Source organism: Protopterus annectens, chromosome 13.part0 (genome assembly GCF_019279795.1).
Source record: "Protopterus annectens isolate FY-2018-M chromosome 13.part0, PAN1.0, whole genome shotgun sequence".
Lineage (NCBI taxonomy): Eukaryota > Metazoa > Chordata > Ceratodontiformes > Protopteridae > Protopterus > Protopterus annectens.
Genome location: NC_056747.1, coordinates 895,282,485 through 895,302,652, shown reverse-complemented (window position 1 = coordinate 895,302,652; position 20,168 = coordinate 895,282,485). Strand labels below are relative to the sequence as shown.

At 36.4% G+C, this 20,168-nt stretch overlaps 1 protein-coding gene across 7 annotated transcripts in view; it reads right to left on the bottom strand.

The window, feature by feature from the left end:
* KSR1 (kinase suppressor of ras 1) overlaps positions 1–20,168 on the bottom strand; it is a 1,687,803-nt gene that overhangs the window by 844,299 nt on the left and 823,336 nt on the right. For all 7 annotated transcript variants that reach the window (XM_044054644.1, XM_044054643.1, XM_044054646.1 and 4 more), the window contains exon 3: positions 10,845–10,992. In XM_044054644.1, coding sequence (XP_043910579.1) covers positions 10,845–10,992 — 148 coding nt within the window. The remainder of the gene's footprint in view (positions 1–10,844; positions 10,993–20,168) is intronic.

Below are 20,168 nucleotides of genomic sequence, written 5' to 3'. Positions count from 1 at the left end.
AAAATAACAGAAAACCACAAATCTGGTCTGAATATCAGAAAAAAATGATTTTCATGGAATCTGACATTTTAAATCACAGCAGTCACTCACCACAACCTGCTACTTACAAAGTTGTCAGTTCCTTTATCAAGTGTCTGTACCCAAAATGTATTTAATTTTTTTCTCTCAGTTTCTTCCCCTGACTCTGCCACTGTCCCTTCAGTTACATTCCTGTAACCCTCTTAGCTCCGTTCAGTAATTCAACAGCTCCTTACCAGACACTACAAGAACATTCCTTTCAAGGGCAGCGCCCCCCCCTCAACTTTGCAGGGAATTGTGCTTGCAATTAAAGTCCTAGGAGTCAGGGACTCAGGACCCTAATGGGGAGACACACAGAGGAAGTCAGGAGTCATCATCCTGCAGCAGTAGTCTATCACGATCCCTGTCATGGCGAGGCAACATGTAATGATCTCATCATGTCAGTAATTCCTCTCTAACTGCTGGGCTGCAAAGTCTCTGGTCTCTACCAGAAATCTCATAAGCAGCAGTTCTCTCTACCATCCCAGATGGGAAAGCTGGCCCTCAGGTGCTCTCTCCTGTCCCCCTCTCCCAGATGGCCCTAAAATTGGCCAAGCCTTTTCCCAACCTTGAATTACTAACCACACAGACATACTTCACCAGCTGAATGGCAAAGAGACAGTGTATCTGGTGTGTGTGTGTGTGTGTGTGTGTGTGTGTGTGTGTGTGTGTGTGTGTGTGTGTGTGTGTGTGTGTGTGTGTGTGTGTGTGTGTGTGTGCATATCTACACTAAAATTATAATGTAATAATGGTAATGACTGGAAATGGCACTTAAAAATCTTGGCTATAATTCTCAAATTTCATCTCATGAAAATGGAACTTCATTAAATTGATGTCCCTGGATACGACTTGCTGGTATCACAAGAAAATTGCTATCAGTAGGTACTGCCAAAAGATATGTATGAACTGAAATACTGAATACTGTTCTAGTGGACCAGAGAGCCCAAATTCTCAGTTTTAGGAGGTAACCATTTGGCTCACACTGGCAAGCAAACAGCACATTCCCAGTGACCTATCAAAATTATTTGGATCAATACTGTGCCCAGCCCCCACTTCCACATAAACTCTGAACTGCCTGAGGAATAGGAAATACTCAGTTGCAAGTTGCTGGTTGCCCTGGTTCCAATATATGGAATATGGTTCTTTTTTTAAGAAGAGTGACATATTTTCTAAGGTTGAACATGTGCATGACAACATCTTAAGAATTTATAACAAACTGTTACGCATGGCAAAACAAAGTGCATCATTTCTGACAGTCATCTATCTGAAATGACTGCAGGCTACTGAATTCTTAATACAGCCTTATGTGAAGCTGAGGCAGGCATTCACATCTGACCATTGACCAATCTTCACTTAGACTAGGACAACAGAAGTTGCTGAATGGACTCTTACTGACCCAATCTCTAGCTTTCTGGTAATTCTGGCTAGCAACCATTGCCTTAGATGAACAGATATTATGATCTTCTGATAACATAGTTATATTTCAGGTTGTTGGAACAGAAATGTGCAGCAACCAATGAACTTGTTCAACTTCTGTATCAAAGAGATTCTTTATGAAAGGAGGTTACCAACCTGTTAATAACACTGGACTTAATCGTACTGAAATGCTTGTCCTCCAAGGTCAGAATGGTCAATATCAATGAAGGGAACATTATATATTTTAAATTGGGTGCACTGCCTGCTCTTTAAAAAAGAACAATGTTTTACTATGGATATTCCCTTAATTTCCATAGTGTAAATCAAGACATTTCCAGGAATCTTCCACCAGTGACATGGAATCATTAAAGGGGAGGGGAGGAGAGGTACAGTAAAACACTGCTCACAGTCTTAAAGTGTTTATGAAGCCCTCACTGTATTACTAACTTAGTAATGTATATTTTGTTAACTTGATCAGTCAAATACCATTCTCAGAGGGAACAAAAGGAGAAAAGCCCAGGATAAGGAAAAGCAAAATACTGGTACAGTAAAGGTACAGCAAATCTATATTATGCTAGCAAACAAACAACCACAAATAACCTTCCAAATATCATCAATAGCCCATTCTATTTTATCCACGGTAACACTGATTCAACAAAAAATACAAACAGACTGCAACTTTCACTACAGTCTGCTCATTCACTCAAACATGATACTTGAGCAGGCTTCAAAGACATTTCAAGAAGCAGTTACTACACTGAAAATTAATTTATATAGTCATTATCATTTGTTTAATTAGTAAGGAGTGCTGGCACCCTCTATACCTTCCAATGTCCCATAAATCCTTTCAAAATTCGACAGCAGTAGTGGGTTGAGGAGCCCCAGCTCCATAACTAATAAAATAAAGATTATATGTTATATATCAGAATTTTTTTAAAGAAACAGAGCATGAAGACGATCTGTAAAGTAGCACGTGCACAGAAAGTTATGCTTTGCAATTCTACACATCTTGTGATTAGGTAGAGTAAAATACTGTCAAAAAAAGAAGCCTGCTACCATACTTGGCAAAACAGCAAGACTGGCACTGTTAGATCACACAATGCAAGGTATTCGGCTATTTTTTTTCATAGCAACATCCTGTTAACAGGTCCTAGCCTACGGAATTAGCTTAATACGCCATTCATTTTACACTCTGACTACTGTTCTGCAAAACAATATAGTTATGTTTATAGGTTCATAGGTAGGTACTAGGCTATCGGCCCAAGGGCCTATGCAAGCCTAGCCAACAAGGTTCCCTGGCTTACACCACCCAAGAAAGTTATTTTCCTGTGCCACTGTCGAGCAGAGACACAGAAGTGATCCCCAGGGTGTATTTCCTATTTCCCATCCACTCATCAAGATTTTTCTTGAAGAGTGCTAATGAAGAACTTTGCTTGACATAGATGGGTAGCCTGTTCCAGAGTATGGGAAGTCTCTGGGATAGGAATACATCCCTCCAGCATGCCTGTTTATTGTGGTGACAAGGTTTGGGTCCCTAGGGCGTGTAGCTCGGAGGGATTGGGATTTCTTAAGGTGTAGCATGTCTAACAGCTCTGGGTTTGACATAGATTTATATTTTAGGCAGAGATCACCTCTGAGTAAGCGATATGCTACGGAGTAAAGCTGGAGTTTTTTGAGGCGGTCAGTGTAGGGCATTTGTTTGAGTCCATAAATCCTCTGTGAGGTACTTCTGTGGCCTTTCCAGCTGCTGCAGATGTCTTGTGAGGTACATTCCAAAAGGGGCGGTGTACTCTATAATGGGTCTAATGAGTGTTGAGTAGAGGGGAACGATGACCTCTTTTTTCCTGGATGAGAACCCTTTTATGATGAGGTGTGCCACGTAGAAGGACTTCCTGACTACTGTGGCAATATGACTATCAAAGGAGAGACTACTGTCCACCTGGGTCCCAAGGTCTCTTATCACGCATTCGGTGTTAAGTAGATTGCTGCCTATGTGGTAGTTCATGGGTACAGAGTTTTACCAAAGGGGATGACACTGCACTTTTTGGCATTGAGCTTGAGGCCATGGCTCTGACACCAGGCATCTGTCTCAGAGAGGCCCTTCTGTAGGATGTTCACATCATTTGGGGACTTGACTATGGCTCCTAGTTTGCAGTCATCTGCGAACTTAGTTAGCCAGAGGCCTTCTGTGTTAGCCTGTACTTCAGAGAAGTAGATACCAAACAGGAGTGGCCCCAGGACGGAACCCTGTGGTACTCCACTTGTCACTGGTTTGAGGTCAGATTTGGAGTCTGCAACTTTTACAGTGTGGGTTCTGTCAGTGAGCCAGTTGGCAACCCATCTTGTGACGTAGGGATTTATGCCTAGTTTATTGAGTTTAGCTATAATTCCAGACTGGGGGATGGTGTCGAAAGCCTTGGCGAGGTCAAGATAGGCTGTATGAACCACCTTATCCTCATCTATGGCTTTGGTGACTGCCTCAAAGAAGTTGATCAGGTTCAGGAGGCATGATCTGCCTTTCACAAACCCGAACTGGGTGGGATCCAGAGTTTGGAGGTTACCAATGTCTTTGTTTATGAGTTCCATGATGATACGTTCCATGGCTTTGCAGACCAGGTTCGCCAGGCTAATAGGTCTATAGTTCCCAGAATCAGTGGTTGCTCCCCCTTTGTGGAGTGGGATAACTGTTGCTGTGCGCCATTCAGTGGGCACAAAGCCTGATGCAAAGCTATTATTGAACATGGTGCTTAAGTGGGGAGCCAGTTCATTCTGAAGTTCGTGTAAAACGCAGCCTGGGATGTTGTCCGGTCCCATGGATGCTGTGTTTTTGGCTTTAGAGAGTGCAGCTTTCACCTGCGTAGTTGTGATTACAGGGACTCTGCATTCTTCCTGTATAGATATGGGCCCTTTAGGGGGTGAGGGGGGTAAAGTTAGCACTGAACCTATCTGCCAGGATGTTGGCAATATCAGTTGAATCTGTAATTTTCGTGCCTTTGTGCTGTAACTCAGAGTAGATCTGGGTGTTGCCATTGAGATTCTTGACATAGCTATAGAATGCTTTGTGGATGTCCTTGGAATTAGTGGCAATTTTATTTTCGTAGCTAGCTATCTTAAAGCCATCTTTTCCTTGTTGGGGAGCCAATTCCATATCCTGACTGCTTCCTGTTACATGACAGGATGCCTTTCATAAGATGGGCACTATCATCAATATCTTGATTGAGAGATGGTCTTAGAAAACAAGAAAATCAACTAAGAATATATACTTCTCAGTAAGACATAAGCACACAATGCTGTATATTGATACCACAACCTCTGTAAGTCCCTGCCTAAAGAAAACAATCTTAATCAACAATTTCTTTAACAGGCAGGTGATAACTTCTGTATGATATTCAGCCATTCAAGACATATACAGAGAAGACTCACAGTCACACACTAATTCTTAATGTAATGCAATAATCAGCAGCATGGCACACTGCACTGAGGACTATAGAATTCAAACACCCCCCAAACACTGCACATGATCATGTCTTTTCAAGAATTAAATGTGATGTGCCTACAGGTGAGTCTGTACAACTGATGACATGGTAGGCTAATGCTTAGATGGGTAAGCTTTACACAAACTACAGCATTTGGTCTAGCTATGTACATCAAGGTGTACACTCTTTAGGGAATGCTTTTATTTTGGGCACTAAGGTGTACTAGAAATAAAATTTTAGAAAACACTCTGGTATATTTATCATGTTTTTATTTAATTAAATTACATTTTTTATTAATGATTTTTTGCATGTCAGGCTGGCCTGTCATTTCAACAGTTTTTTTTACCAGTACTGAAAAGGTATGTTTTCTAGAAGCATGCAATGCACAGGGTGGGCTATATTTGAAGAAGGGGTTGCACTATGGAAGCTGATCCATATAAATGGGCACGTCCATCTGTGCATGTAACAGCATCACATACAACAGTATTTTGGGAGGAAAAACTGAAGGCAAGGAAGGAAGCAACATGGTCTGAAGGAGGGGATACCACACCATGCACAGACAGAGGTGGTCATAACAATGTTAATATAACATGAAAGTAACTACATCTTTGCTTAAAATTATGTTGATGATACTTCATAACATAAGAATGACAGCAATAATCCCTAGACAATACCCCTGAAGTAATAACCAACAAGTAGCAAGAATTCTTTCCCTTAATGTGAAAGACTACAAAAGTAAGTTCACACAGACTTAAGCATCACTTATATGTCCTGTATAGCCCCCCCCCAAAAAAAATCTACTTAAAATGGAAGCCACACAGATGCTAAGCTTGAAGCTCATACCACCCAGTCTGCAACTCTTCCACAGTCAGAAGGTGGGAGGTTAACATAATGGTTAAGGTGTTTACCTTACAGACACAAGGTGCAGGGTTTGATTATCATATGGGGTAATTGGCTAGGCTTAAAATGGCACACAAGTGCAGTTACACCAGTACTAATCCATGAATCTATGAATGTATGAACACATAAGATACAATACATCAGAATTCAGTTTATCATCTGGCTAGTTGTACATCTGACATATAAACTTTAGGAAGGATGGACGTAAACTGGCTGTAAAACCTGACTAACTCTTCATTCTGCAGTAGGTATAAATGTTCGTGTAAGGCAGGTACATTGGTTCGCAGAATGAAAAATAGCAATCTACAGAAGACACATACATGCTGTGTTTCATAGCAGGAATTTGGCATGTAGCTCTCTCTAAAGCAACTTATCATTACAAGGTATTATTCATTACAAGCCAGTCCTGGCCAATACATTTCTATACTCCACAGTTTAACAAATAAAACAGAAATACATGTACCAAGCATAGTGCTACAAAGAAAAAAAAAAGACTTTTCAGAAGCAGAAAAGAAGCCATAATATATTCACTGTGAGTCCTAAGGAGCATGCCTCTCGGAAATGAATCAGGTCATTTATGAACAGACCTACTGATTACTAAATGGAAATAAATATAAGAAATACCAAACCAAAAAAGAAATACTAAACCAGGCTCAGAGTGCTTCATAACAATCTCTGGAAGTAGTAACGATATGTACCATTTTATCGGTGATTTATTTGCTTTTTACAATTGTTTTACAAATGCAGCTTTAGTCAGCAGAGTAAGAAGAAATGCATAAAATAAACCTCAAGGCCAATCTAAATTTCAGTATTCTCAAAAAAAAAAGGTAGAACAGTCAATAGTACACAAACAAAAACCAGTGGAACACAAGTGATTTGATACCTTTCATTGGCTCAACCAAAGCTTTACAGTCACTCCAGTTTTCTGACTAACAGAAGCCCTTCATCAGGGGATAATAAACTCCTGCAAAAATAAAGGAGTTTATTTTTGTGCCAAGGGACTTGCATTACTGCAAAAGCTTGAATAACTGTAAAATCTTGGATTTATCATATCAGCTCTATGTTCCATTGTATTCTTCTAAGAATTGTAGTTTTCCTCAGAGATAGGAAAACAGTATAGTATAATATAATGTGGAGTTGGCTGCTCATTTTCTACCACATTTCTCACACAGTAACTCATATGAAAAAACTGCTGAAAGTTTCAGGTAATCTACCTTACAAATTGGCTCTAGTCATTCAGAAGACACTATATTATGCTATACCAAGAAATTGAGTAGTTAAACATGCATCAGCATGGACAGCAAGTACTTGTACTGCATCAGTCCCTCATGTCCACACACCTCATCTACTCAACATACTAGTTCCATTCACTGATCTTATCTGCAGTAGATTGAAGTTACAAGTTAAGTTACTTTTTCACTGAATGAAGGAGTCATTATAACAAACTTAAAGACCATCTCCACAAGAGACTGATTATACTGTGAAAGATGGACTTGTTAGGACCACAGCATAACCTGAACCTCTCATATCTAGACCATCTCCACAAGAGACTGATTATACTGTGAAAGATGGACTTGTTAGGACCACAGCATAACCTCAACCTCTCATATCTAGCAGTACTACATACTTATAAAACAAGCCAACTTACTACAAAGGAGTTGTACAGAAGAATGCATGAGCACAAATATGCAATATTAAAATATGATGAAAGGAATGCACTTGGCAAACATTATAAGATTAATAAGTGCAAGGTCAATTTTAAATGTATAGTCTTAGATCAAACAAAAAATTATGAAAGGACATTTGATGCAGAGGATGAATTAAGCTGGAGACGGTATTTGTGGCAGGTTAAGTTAAATGCCTGTTATCCACCTGGCCTGAATAATAGAGAAGAGTTTACAGCGTATCTAAAAAAGAAAGGGTTAACACATTAATTGGTTAATTTATTAATGTGATCTTACAAGTATTTAGTGTACTTGAATTGTAAGTTTATTCAGTCTGAAGAAGTCTTGTAGAACAAGACAAAACAGCTTACTGAATACTGTATTGCATTATGGAATAAAGTGCAGTTTGTTGTTCTACAGAAGCTGCTTTTCATCATTCTACATTTTCAAGTTACGGCTTTTACTCCTTTGTGGCTATCCACTACAAGAGAGAGCAAGCAGACTTTCAAGAATTTTTAATGATTAAGCGCTTTTGACTTTGATAGTCTTCTTCTGAATAATTTTCATTCTGTTAAATTTAACACTTTTTGTCAATCTCTGTTAATTGTTAAACCAATAACACAAGACTGTTAATTAAACCACAAAATACAACATAATTATCATCAGAAATGTGAATTCATGAAATGCTTTTCTTTAAAAAAATTCTATTAACCACATCACTAACAGAAACTTTTTCTAAAAAAAACAGTAAGAAATGTAAAATCTAAAATGTATTTATTTACATTTGTTCAACTGACAATTTATATTTAACACTATTTTATAATTTACACTATTTAAAGCTGGCAATGTCTATGCATTCAGCAACACTTGCCACACAAGTTCCCTATATAGCTTTCAACCAATCAGGGACACATTTCAACAGAATCAGGGCCACAAAATATTTCTGCTATTAACTTGAGACATTCACAGAATCATAGCATATGATTTAATGTACATTTTCTGAAGTAAAAGAAGCCTACAACTCTTAATTATTGTTATTATTCATTAAGTGTACATCACCAACTTTCTTCTAAAAGTCACCAGTTTTATGAGGGATTATGAGGGACAGAGCTAAAATTTTAGTCAAAATCAGGGACAATTGAGAGGTAATCTTCCTCTGTCACCACTGAAATCATACAGTACATAATCTATAACAATAAATAGAAACTTTTTAAATTGCTTACGTTTCACAGAATGTTTTGCTACGGCACTGTCCATATTCTTAATTTTAACTGCATAATGATGTTCACATTTTTTAATTCTTTGTTAGTTTTTCCTATGTAGAATGCCTCACAGGACAGACATTCCACTAGGTAAACTACATATTTTGATGTGCAAATGAAAAATCCAGGCACGCTATATGTTTTTCCTATTTGGACAGTGAGGCTATCAAGATGGCCATTCAAAGAAACTGGACGATATTTAATGTCAATATGGACCTTGCAAAAGTTCTCAGTTCAAAGCCATTATTTATTAATAAGAAGGGTAAGTAACAAAAAATATTCTAGAAAAGGAGAATTATCCAACTGAAAATATTAAGAAGGGGACTTTTAAGTGTCAAAATTGTACTGTGTGTATACATTAAAGAAAGTCCATATTTTAGCAATAGGGAAACAAAAAAACATATATAGTACTTGGATTTTTCACTTGTGCATCAAAATATGTAGTTTAGCCAGCAGAATTTTTTTCCTATGTAGAATGACTCATAGGGCAGACAGAGAATTTAAAAAGCATATGTTTGATCATTATCCAGTTACAATTAAGAATATTGGCATTGCTACTGCAAAACATTCTGTGAAATGCAAGCAATTTAAAAAAGTTTCTATTTATTGCTATAGATTATATACTTAGTGATTTCAATGGTGACAAACAGGGAGAATTAGAATATAGGAAACTTAAGTGGCAAGTGTTGTTGAATGCATATACATTGCCAGGTTTAAATAACAGTGTAAACTGTAAAGTAGTATTAAACAGAAATTGTCATTTGAACAAATGAAATTCAAATTTCTCATTATAATCATGTTGTATTTTTTTGTTTAATTAACAGTATTGTGTTATTGGTTCAACAATTATTTATTTCTTTATTTATTTTATTTAACATTTGTTGACCAGGAAAGTCCAACTAGGACAGTCTATTTTCAGTGCAGGCCCGGGGATAAACACTCCGGATGCATGTCTTTGGAATGTGGGAGGAAATCATAGCACCCGGAGGAAACCCACGCGAATGCAAGGAGGACATACAGAGTCTGCACAGAAGGCACCCCAGCCAAGAATCGAACCAGAGAAACTCTTGTTGTGAGGTGACAATGTAAACCTCTACACCACTAACTAATAGTGATTGCATTAAATTCAGAAGAAGACTATCCAAGTCGAAAGTGATTAATCACTAAAAATTCTTGAAAGTCTGATTGCTCTCCTTTGTAGTGGGTTTGTTTGTTTTGTAATCATTTTATTGTACAGCCCAGGAAGAACCATTTGTTTTATTTTTAATAATACAACATACTTACTCTGGAAACCCTGTCCACACTGATTATGCAGCCATGCTTAGCTGATGATCAAACCTCAAAAGTTTGCTTTAGCAAAGTATTACATTTTACTGCAATGCTTGTAATAACATACAATTAAACTCATTACTGCCGAATGTGCCTCCAGGTGTTTCTGCAGTTACCTGCTACTGATGCCTCAAGGCATCAAATACTGCCTGTTCATATTTGCATTAACAATTCCAAAACTAAGCTATGTACAAGATATCAGAAGATTTCATCTTAAAACATACACAATGGCAAACACAACCATATTGATATTTGACCTCTAATGCGGCTAAAGAGATATTGGATATTATTTGTATACTGTTGATCTATATTGTAATAATTTTCATATATCTCTAATTAACTCAACATTCACAGAACTGCATAGCCTTGTATGAAAGCTCACAGATGTATGAAGAAAATCCTGCTGGCAGTGTGTGTCTTGCTTTAATGGTTACGGAGATATTAAAAACTGTTTAAACAAAATTACAAAATTAATATTCACTGCCTTTATTTTGGCTTATAAAATCCAGTTTAAAGCATCAAACTGAATAAATGCCACTGATCTAAAGATTAATTTACCCTGAATCGTTTGCCACTTACAGTTTTCTAGTAACACTTATGGTTCCAGAGATATGGATATTTGTTTGAACTGTAAGGTAATAACTTTATTTTTTAAAGGCTCAAGCCACACCCTTTGGGAGTTAACAGTAAACACTCAAAAGACCTGCACTGGAAGAAATGAGTTAACAAAGAAACCCTACCTGATGTGTTACCACTTTTTAAGGAAGACAGGGCAGTACTGAGACGACAGCACTCCCCACTAGTAGCTCCATACTTCTTCATGGTCTCTTTTACCTTTGACTCACTCATAGCCAGTAATACATCTAGGGACAAATCTTCAGGGGCTGCCTGGAAAGAAAAGTCAAAATAAATTATCAGGTGATACTCTTAAAGAAATACAACACCTCATAACTAAAACTGAAATGTATTGCCTTGGAAGATTATATCTCATATACACACACACACACACACACACACACACACACACACACACACACACACACACACACACACACACACATGACACTACTGTTACAAAGACCATACTTAGAAGGCAGCTCACAGAGCACTGTACATTACTAGAGGGGATATCACTTTGGTTTCCTCAGTCTTAATTCATCAGCCACAACTTAATGCATTTCAAACCCTTAAAACAATCATTTAGATTCTAAGCATAAATATTCTAATGATTTAATTGTAAGTCCCTCAAAATATTGATAGCAACAATAAATTTGTTTTTTCCCCATTTATAGAGTATATGCATTTGTAGATTATTTTTACATTTTTTTTGTTAAAAAATGAAATAAGGAATTCAAACCAAGAAACTATAATTTAAATTTGATATTTTTTTTAATTCTTTAAAAAAATAATATTAGAGATTCATCTAATTTGCAATTATCTATTACATTAATTAATAGTAAATTCTCTCACTTGTCTAATTCTTTGTGAGAGGAAGTTCCTGAGTTGGTTAAAATTTTAAATAACATTATACACAAACATCAGGAAATTAACAATTTGATCTCTAGATTGCAAACAATCATAGCAAAAAATATTAACAACTTGAATGACAAATTCTGTAATTTTATCACAACAGAACACCAAATATCTTTTACTGAACAAACTAGAAAGTGACTTCTAATTTCTGTCGGAAACATGTCTTGGTCTGTTTACTGGAGATTATTCACTTAGAAATTTATACACACAGCTTTTCTGACTCCTATCAGAGTTGATAAATTTAAAAAAGAAAGTAAAACTGAATGCTGGAGATGTAAGCAATGCTGTAATGCTAACTGTCACATATGTTTTATGACTGTCCTATGTTATGTAATTACTAAGAAAAGATTCAGGATTTTCTTAAAGCTTTATGGTGTGAGTCTTTCATTATAACAAAAGAACTAGTATTAATCAATGTTTTAGAAATGAGAAATGCAAAAAAAAATACTTTTCCTATTTAACTTGTACAATTCTTGATGTGGCTAGGAAAAACATTACAAGAAAATGGAAGAAATCTTTAACACCAAAATGTGAAGAACTTCTTAACTCGTTGAAAGACACTGCTATTAACAAAACAACTAAGAAGATTAGAATTGTTCCTTATAACTTTAGTAACAGCCATTGTTTAAGTATTAGCCCTCAGTGAATTTTTTTCATCACATATCTGAATATCTTGACTGTTAAAATGATTTTTTAGTTATAGCTTGTATTATTTACTTTTATTTTAGTTTCAGGCAATCAGTATATATTGTAAATAGTTTTTTTAATTACTTAAAATAAGTACTGTTAAATTTAAATTTAAGACTCTATAAAATGTGTTTAACATTTTATTATGTTCTGTAAATTTCTTAATAAAATAAAATATTTTGAGCAAAAAAAATAATTTAGACTGTTTTGTTTCCATAATGTTTTGGTGTGTTATACTGGCCTAGAATGTCTTTGTGACTGTAGCACCATACAATGCCTATAATAATAATAATAATAATAATAATAATAATAATAATAATAAGCCAAGAGAAAATGGATGGAGCCAAACTACTCTACATTTTTACACATGGCAAATGACAAGTCACACTAAACTGCAGAATATAATGATGGCTGCTGCAAAATTTTCATATTAAAAGGAAATTTTATGAGCATGTTAAATGCTTGTCAGTAACAGCTGACAAAGCATATTACAACAGTAATCACAAACTGCATTCCTGCAATTTACAAAAAAAGTGTGGATTATTTTGTGATATACCAAACATGATATGTCACTAGTTTAAAAGCTTTTACAGAAATGTTCAAAAATCATTTATCTTCTTTTATTCAGACCCTTACCATCCTTCCATAAAGAATGTTAAGCTAAGAAATCAGACTACTCTGAAGATTGAAACACTTGTATTATAATCACAAAAGACAAGCATGAATGCCTAGCAGCAGTAATGGTGTTAGGTAACTCAAATCCTGCAGTACTTCACATGGTTGGCTGTCTCCTCCAGTTATTCCATGTATCATGGATAAATAAAGGACTTTTTATTAAGTTAAAGTAGGTCATTTGAGGTGTGTAATGATCAAACTGTGGAGTGACAGTGTTGCAAATCCAACGATAGTAGAAAAAATGGAAATAAAAGTATACATTTTGAGTATGGAGGAAGAAATGACTTCACACCCAGTGAAAGCTAAATGCTCAAAGTGCTATGATGACAATGCTAAAAGTTGATCCAACTTGACATTAAACAAATGGATGTTGTTTTGAAAAGGATCAAATAGAGATCATGACATTACCAAGATTATCAACTGTATTCATAAGATAGTCGGAAAAGACAGAACTTCAGGAATGTGTTTTTTTTGCAAGAACAGCATGATGCCGGTTAAAAAGAGATGCTAGATGTTGAAATGGTAATGTTTGTGTGAACCTATCTGTGAGGGCTAATTATTGATTTATAATAGTCAGACCTAATTATTAATTTATAATAGTCAGAGCTAGTACTGTGTTTTATTTTTATTACCTTTTTACTTCTCTGTGTGCCCACCTACATATACTTCATTCTATATTTGAAATGTTTCCTTTATTATTAAAGTAAAGTTCACTTATTAACCTTTAAGCTTTTGTGACTGATATGTATTTATTTATATTTACCTGAGAAGAGGGTGATCATTATTCACAGTGTTGGTTAACCGGGTATTTGGCACAAACCTCCCATTAGACTGACTGGCCTACTACCAAAGAAAGAGATATTAACTGGCATAATTTCATATCTGGCTAATTTGAGAACAACCAGGTAAGTGATGGTCTCTGGCCCTAAATACACACTGTATAGCAGTACTACCATGCCAAGAAAAAAAGCTGTGGGGAATTGGAGAATTCTGCCAGCCTTCCATGAAAAGTATGTGTGCTTGTAATAATTTGTGTAAAAGTCAATTACTATGGATAAAGGGGCACTGGGAGAGACCAGTTTAGAGACACAGCAGTGAGATGGGCCTGTAGGTGGTTGGCCAAAGACTCCGCTCCATAAGTGCCTGCATGCAGTCCAGACTAGCTGTGGAGGTTGGAAGCCCATACTCAAGACAGCAGCATAAACTACCTTTGTACTCTTGGGCATGGGTTGGATTTGTGGATCAGTTACTGACAAACATATGTGCCGGAACCATTCAGCCAGGGGGAGGGAGAGTCCCGCCAATTTTACAACTGCAATACCTGTTGAGAAAAATTAATAAAGTGGAGTTTTGACAGTCACATAGATTTGCACCCGGAAGTTAAACTAATTAAACTAGCTGTTCTTGTTCTGTTATTGCTCTGTGTTACAGGAGTTATGCTGCCACTGTTCTGTTGGAGTTGCCAGAGTCATGCCAGTAAGGGGAGTTTTGTTCTTTTATTTGCAGGAGGTGTATGTGTGTGTGTGTGTGTGTGTGTGTGTGTGTGTGTGTGTGTGTGTGTGTGTGTGTGTGTGTGTGTGTAAAATGGCCCAGTTAGGTATACCTGGTGGTTAGTGTTACTCAGGCTCAAACAAGAGCCTGAATTCTCTACCCCTACCACTACTTGTGATTCAGGGAGTGGAGTCCATAGCTCTCAACTGTCCAGATTTTCACAGAATATTTGGCTCATACTTTTGGTCTGTTCCTCTTAAAATTTGTGGCTTTCTGGCATATCAGCGAGAACTAAATTCACTAAAGAATGACAGCCCATTAAGTTTCAGTCTTCCTATCTTTCAGGAAACATATGGTAACACATAACACTTTATTTTAGCAACTTTCTAAGATTATACAAGCAATATTTAAAATGTGTCCCTGGTTTTCAGCCTTTGCCTCCCCCAAATAAATGTTGGCTTTTTCCAGATTTCTTGTGCTGCGAAGTTGAGAGATTTAGTTGAGTGTCAAGTAGATTTTACAAGGATCCATTGAATTGAATCCATCCACTGAATAATTGGATAATTGATTGTAATTAGTGAACATAGATTACTATATAAGAAGTTTCTTTTAATGTAATGGTTGTCTAAAGAAGGCTGGTGTCGCAGCCAAAAGCACTTACCTATTTATTCAATAAACTTGGATTCCTTATTTTACTTGGATGCTATTTCATCTGCATTGGTATACCGTTGGATTGCTATTGTGCTGCCATTTTTTATTCAGTTTGTTAGTTGTTGGCTCTATATTGTTCTTAGTTTATTATGGCAACTGGCAGCTCGCAAGAAGCGGTATCGACGGTTACTAGAGCTGAATTTGAATTACTTCAGCACACAGTACCAAATTTAACACAACTTATACAGCAACTGTCCGGGAACATTACTAATACAGGAGGAATATAACCAGTTCGCCCTATGCGGAACAGAGCTGATAGCAGTCGACAGTTCGGACAATATTCCACCAGGGTAACCTCAACTGCAACATCAAACTACAATGTACAGTGATGAACCTTTACAAAATGACATAGAACTGCAGCGGTGGCTAAATCAAAAAGAAAATAATATTATAGACACAGACAAGCAGATGCCTAATTTTACTACAATGACAGATGATTTTCATGATTTGGTATGGAACTATCACAAACTAGTGCATGAGAACGTATATTTTAAAGAGTGCATTAAGCGTCAGCAGGTTCCCAAGGGGTTAAGATACTGGAAGTATCCAACGGGATTAAAAGAGAATAGTGCATTGCATAAGGAGCTTCTACAATTCTTTGACTGGCAGGGGTGTGAATTGTTAGAGATACTGATCAAACACAATGGTCATAAAATGGAAGAATTAAATGTTCAAATAGAAGCACTCGATGTAAAAATAATACAGCAGACAGCATTTGCAGCCTGTCAAAATCAATACCTTGAGGTTTTCACTCAGGTTGATAACCATAGTAAATTAGCTTACAGATAGAAAAACTCGCAAACTACATAGAGATCAGTTGGACTATTCCAATGGAAGAGCCTACCCTAAACCACCACGTGGGCAGCGTTACAGTGAGCAAAGGGAAGAAGCAGCTCCTCCTTCAGATAATAATGGCAGGCAAAATCCCAATGAAGTGGACACAAATAAACAACAACAAATCCCTTTAGAGGAGGGTACCCTACACAGATCGGAAAGGCTGTGGAACAAAGGCAGCTATCAGGCGAGGGGTAATTCAGCATACACATGGAGGAGGCAGAAAACGGGCTCACGCTCACGGAACAACTACAATTAGAACTGGTAGGTGAACAAATTCCACATAATACCTACCAACTTATTATTAATTCTGCAGGGGACTATAACATTTACAATTATAGTCAGGTAGTTTTAAACACTCAACATGCCAATATTTTCAGCAAAGGTTTTACATTCATACCCAAGAGGCGAGCAAGAGTCACGGATTTAATAACAGAACTGAAGCTGTTTACTAGGAAGATGAACCTAGCTGTTATATTCCAACATGCTTCAACTGTACAAAACAACCCAAGGCATATTCCTAGCAGTTTTAATCCTCCCCTACATCCTAAGATAAAATTGTTTGAAGAATTGTGTGAACTTGATTTTAGGAATCAACTTCAACAACAGAAAACCAAATATCCTATAAGTAATATTACTACACAGCAACAAGAAATGTTAAACGAGTTGAAGGCAAGAGGTGACTTATGTATTATGCAACCAGATAAGGGAGGTGGACTGGTGATAATGAATGCAATGGATTACAACCAGCTTATACTACAAATAGTGTATGAAGATGCATACATTGAAGCCTCTTTAAATGAAATTAATATTTCCAATGCTAGAATTGACTATCATTTAGAAGACATGCTGATGCAGGGGCAAATAACAAAAGAGGCCCATGCGTATATGCATGTACAAAATCCCAGAATACCAATTATTTTTGGAGCACCCAAAATTCACAAGGACTTACAGAATCCACCCTTATGTCCAATTGTGGATGCTGGGGGCTCAAAAACATATTTTATGGCTAAATATGTAGATATGCAATTGAAAGAAAAAGTGTTTGATTTACAACACATATGTCATGATTCTTGGGATTTTCTTACAAAGGTCAATATGACACATATATCAAACGTTGAAAATATTATATTTATTACTGTGGATGTAAAAGACCTTTTTACATCTATACCTCTGGATGTAGAGCTGGAATGGTTCACTGTTTTTTTACAGAAATAATGGTTATCCCTCAGGATGACATCAACACTTTATCACATTTGTTGCAATTGGTTTTATCTAATAATTATCTATACCATGATGGTTACTATTTTAAGCAAATAAAAGGGGTAGCAATGGGCTCCCCAGTAGGCACATTGTATCCCAATCTATTTATGGCCATGTAGGATCATAATTATTTGTTTTAGTTACATTTTTATGGAATATGTGAACATGTATTGTCGTTTCTTGGATGATCTCTTTTTTATTTGGAATGGTCCCATAGAAATCATAGATGAGTTTATGCAATGCATTAATAATTCAACTGATTTTTTAAAGTTTACTTATGAAGTTGGAAGAAACAGTATTTCATATTTGGATGTTTTGTTGAGAAAAAATTCAGCACAAGGTTGTTTAAAGGCCAACATATATAGGAAGAAAACCTATTCCAATAGGTTTCTGCATTTCACTAGTAATCATCCAAAACATGTTAAGAAAGCAGTCATCAAGGGACAAATGGTCCATGCAGCAAGAATGGTAACAGATGCAGATGATTTTATAGAAGAATGTCGATACGTTGGTGATATGTTTCTAAACAGGGATTATCCCAAACAATTTGTGGATAGTATTCTTTGAAGTAGTACATAAGAGAAACACAGGGTTTTATCAGCCCTTATTGGCAAACACTAGTACAATTGCTTCATATCCACAAGAAGGGGAAATATCCCTAAATATGGAATGATTAAGCACACAGCCCAACACAAATAGGTATGGCAATATAGGTTTTATAACAACATACATCAAGGACTCTGTAGACATTATAAATCTTATGAGGAAAAATTGGACATTCATCATGGGAGACACCGAACTAGCTAAAGTGCTAGGTGCACTACCCTCAATTACTTATAAGAGGGACCGTAATTTAAAAGACTGGTGTAATGCATGCTCCAATGTAGTACAGAAAACTCAAGGAACCATGAGAAAATGTAACATGCAGATATTGTGCTTATATATTAGAAGTGGACCACTTGTCAATTATGGGTACAGAGATTAACGTTACAAGCAAACACAACTGCAAAACAATGGGTGTAGTCTATGCGGCAGTATGCTCATACTGTTCAGCCTTTTATATAGGCAAAACAGAACGAAAACTAAAACGGCGTATTTATGAGCATATTTATGAAATTAATAAACAATCACATACCAATGCATTATATAGACATCTGGCACAAAATCCTACACATAAATTTAAGTTTATAGTATTGGAACAAGTACGACCATCTCCAAGAATGATTCTAGAATCCAAAGAATATTGGTGGCAGGTTCTTTTAAATGCCACACAATTTCCGGGTCTAAATGACTCAATTTCTATTGCAAGTATTTTAAAACTTAAGGTCTATAATAGATAGAGTATTATGCAATGGAAATTATGCATAGTACTCATTTTATATTAATATTAATATTGTTTTAATATGGTTTTATATACGTATTATATATAGATATTTATTATGACACATATATTTAAATGCATTTAAACATGTATATTTATAATTATATAATTACAATTTTATATTTAATTCAATGAAACAGTCATCCATTGAATAATTGATTGTAATTAGTGAACATAGATTACTATATAAGAAGTTTCTTTTAATGAAATGGTTGTCTGAAGAAGGCTGGTGTCGCAGCCGAAAGCGCTTACCTATTTATTCAATAAACTTGGATTCCTTATTTTACTTGGATGCTATTTCATCTGCATTGGTATACTGTTGGATTGCTATTGTGCTGCCATTTTTTATTCGGATTTTACAAGGACCTGAGAGCTTCAGGGGAAGAAAAGCTTAGTGCTACTTATGCGAAGTCATTTGCATTGTTAGTAACACAACAGGTAGTCTACTTGCTTTTGATGCAGAAGGCTGTAGGTTCTACTCCCACAGTATGCATATGGATCGCTGATACTGTACTGTGTTGTACTTTAAAGGGAGTGGATGCTGCAGTCCTATGAATGTCCTCCTTTGGAGGAGAACCTAGTAACTATGTTTCTGTTATCAGTTGGCCATCCATTCCCCATTGCAAAATTACTAGCATATCATTTTTTTTTTATGTAGCATATTCTTCAAGGGCAACAGGCACTTTATTTGTAGATGAAACAATGACATATAAAATTGTTTGCTAGCAGCAACCTCTTCATTAGTTACAGATCCCTTTAATGTGGAATTATTTAGATGACTTACTTCTGCAAAGATTTTGCATATTTACTGATATTCGTGGATTATGACAGAATTTGAGTGGCCTTTTATGGTCGAAATTTTCTGAAATGGGTAGTTTTGTCATTATTGCTTCATACTTTTTGTTTCATTGCTTACTAAAAGACTGTTCCAAACTACAAATTTAAAACACATTCTAACAAGTGGTGCTGTATTATACAAGGAATATAATTTAATACAATCAGGTTAATGCAATCAGGAAGGTGAATCAAAGAATGCATACATGTATGCTTGCTCACAGGATGCAGGAGATCAAAATAGGGGAAGAGACCAGTCATCAATGGAGTCCACCCAGAGTTCGGTGCTGAGACTTTTTCTGTTTGGCATATACATCTCAGAAGTAAAAGGAAATACCAAAGGGCTTTGGCCGACTAAGTTTGAAATGGCTACAAGCTAGGAGCAGTTATTGAATCCCCAAATGACTTAACCATCATGCAGGAAGGTTTGTCCCAAACAATAACTGGTGCCAGAATCATGACCTGAAACTAAACTCCAATAAATACATTATCATAACACTTTTTGAAGTCATCTACTCCAGGGAACTGCCAAATTGACAATGCCCCCTGAGAACTGACCCAGTTGTTTGGCATTTGGGAACTTGTGTCTGCAGTGACCTTTTGACCAATATGTGTCCAGAGTCATAAGAAAGTCTTTCTATATTGCACAGCTTAT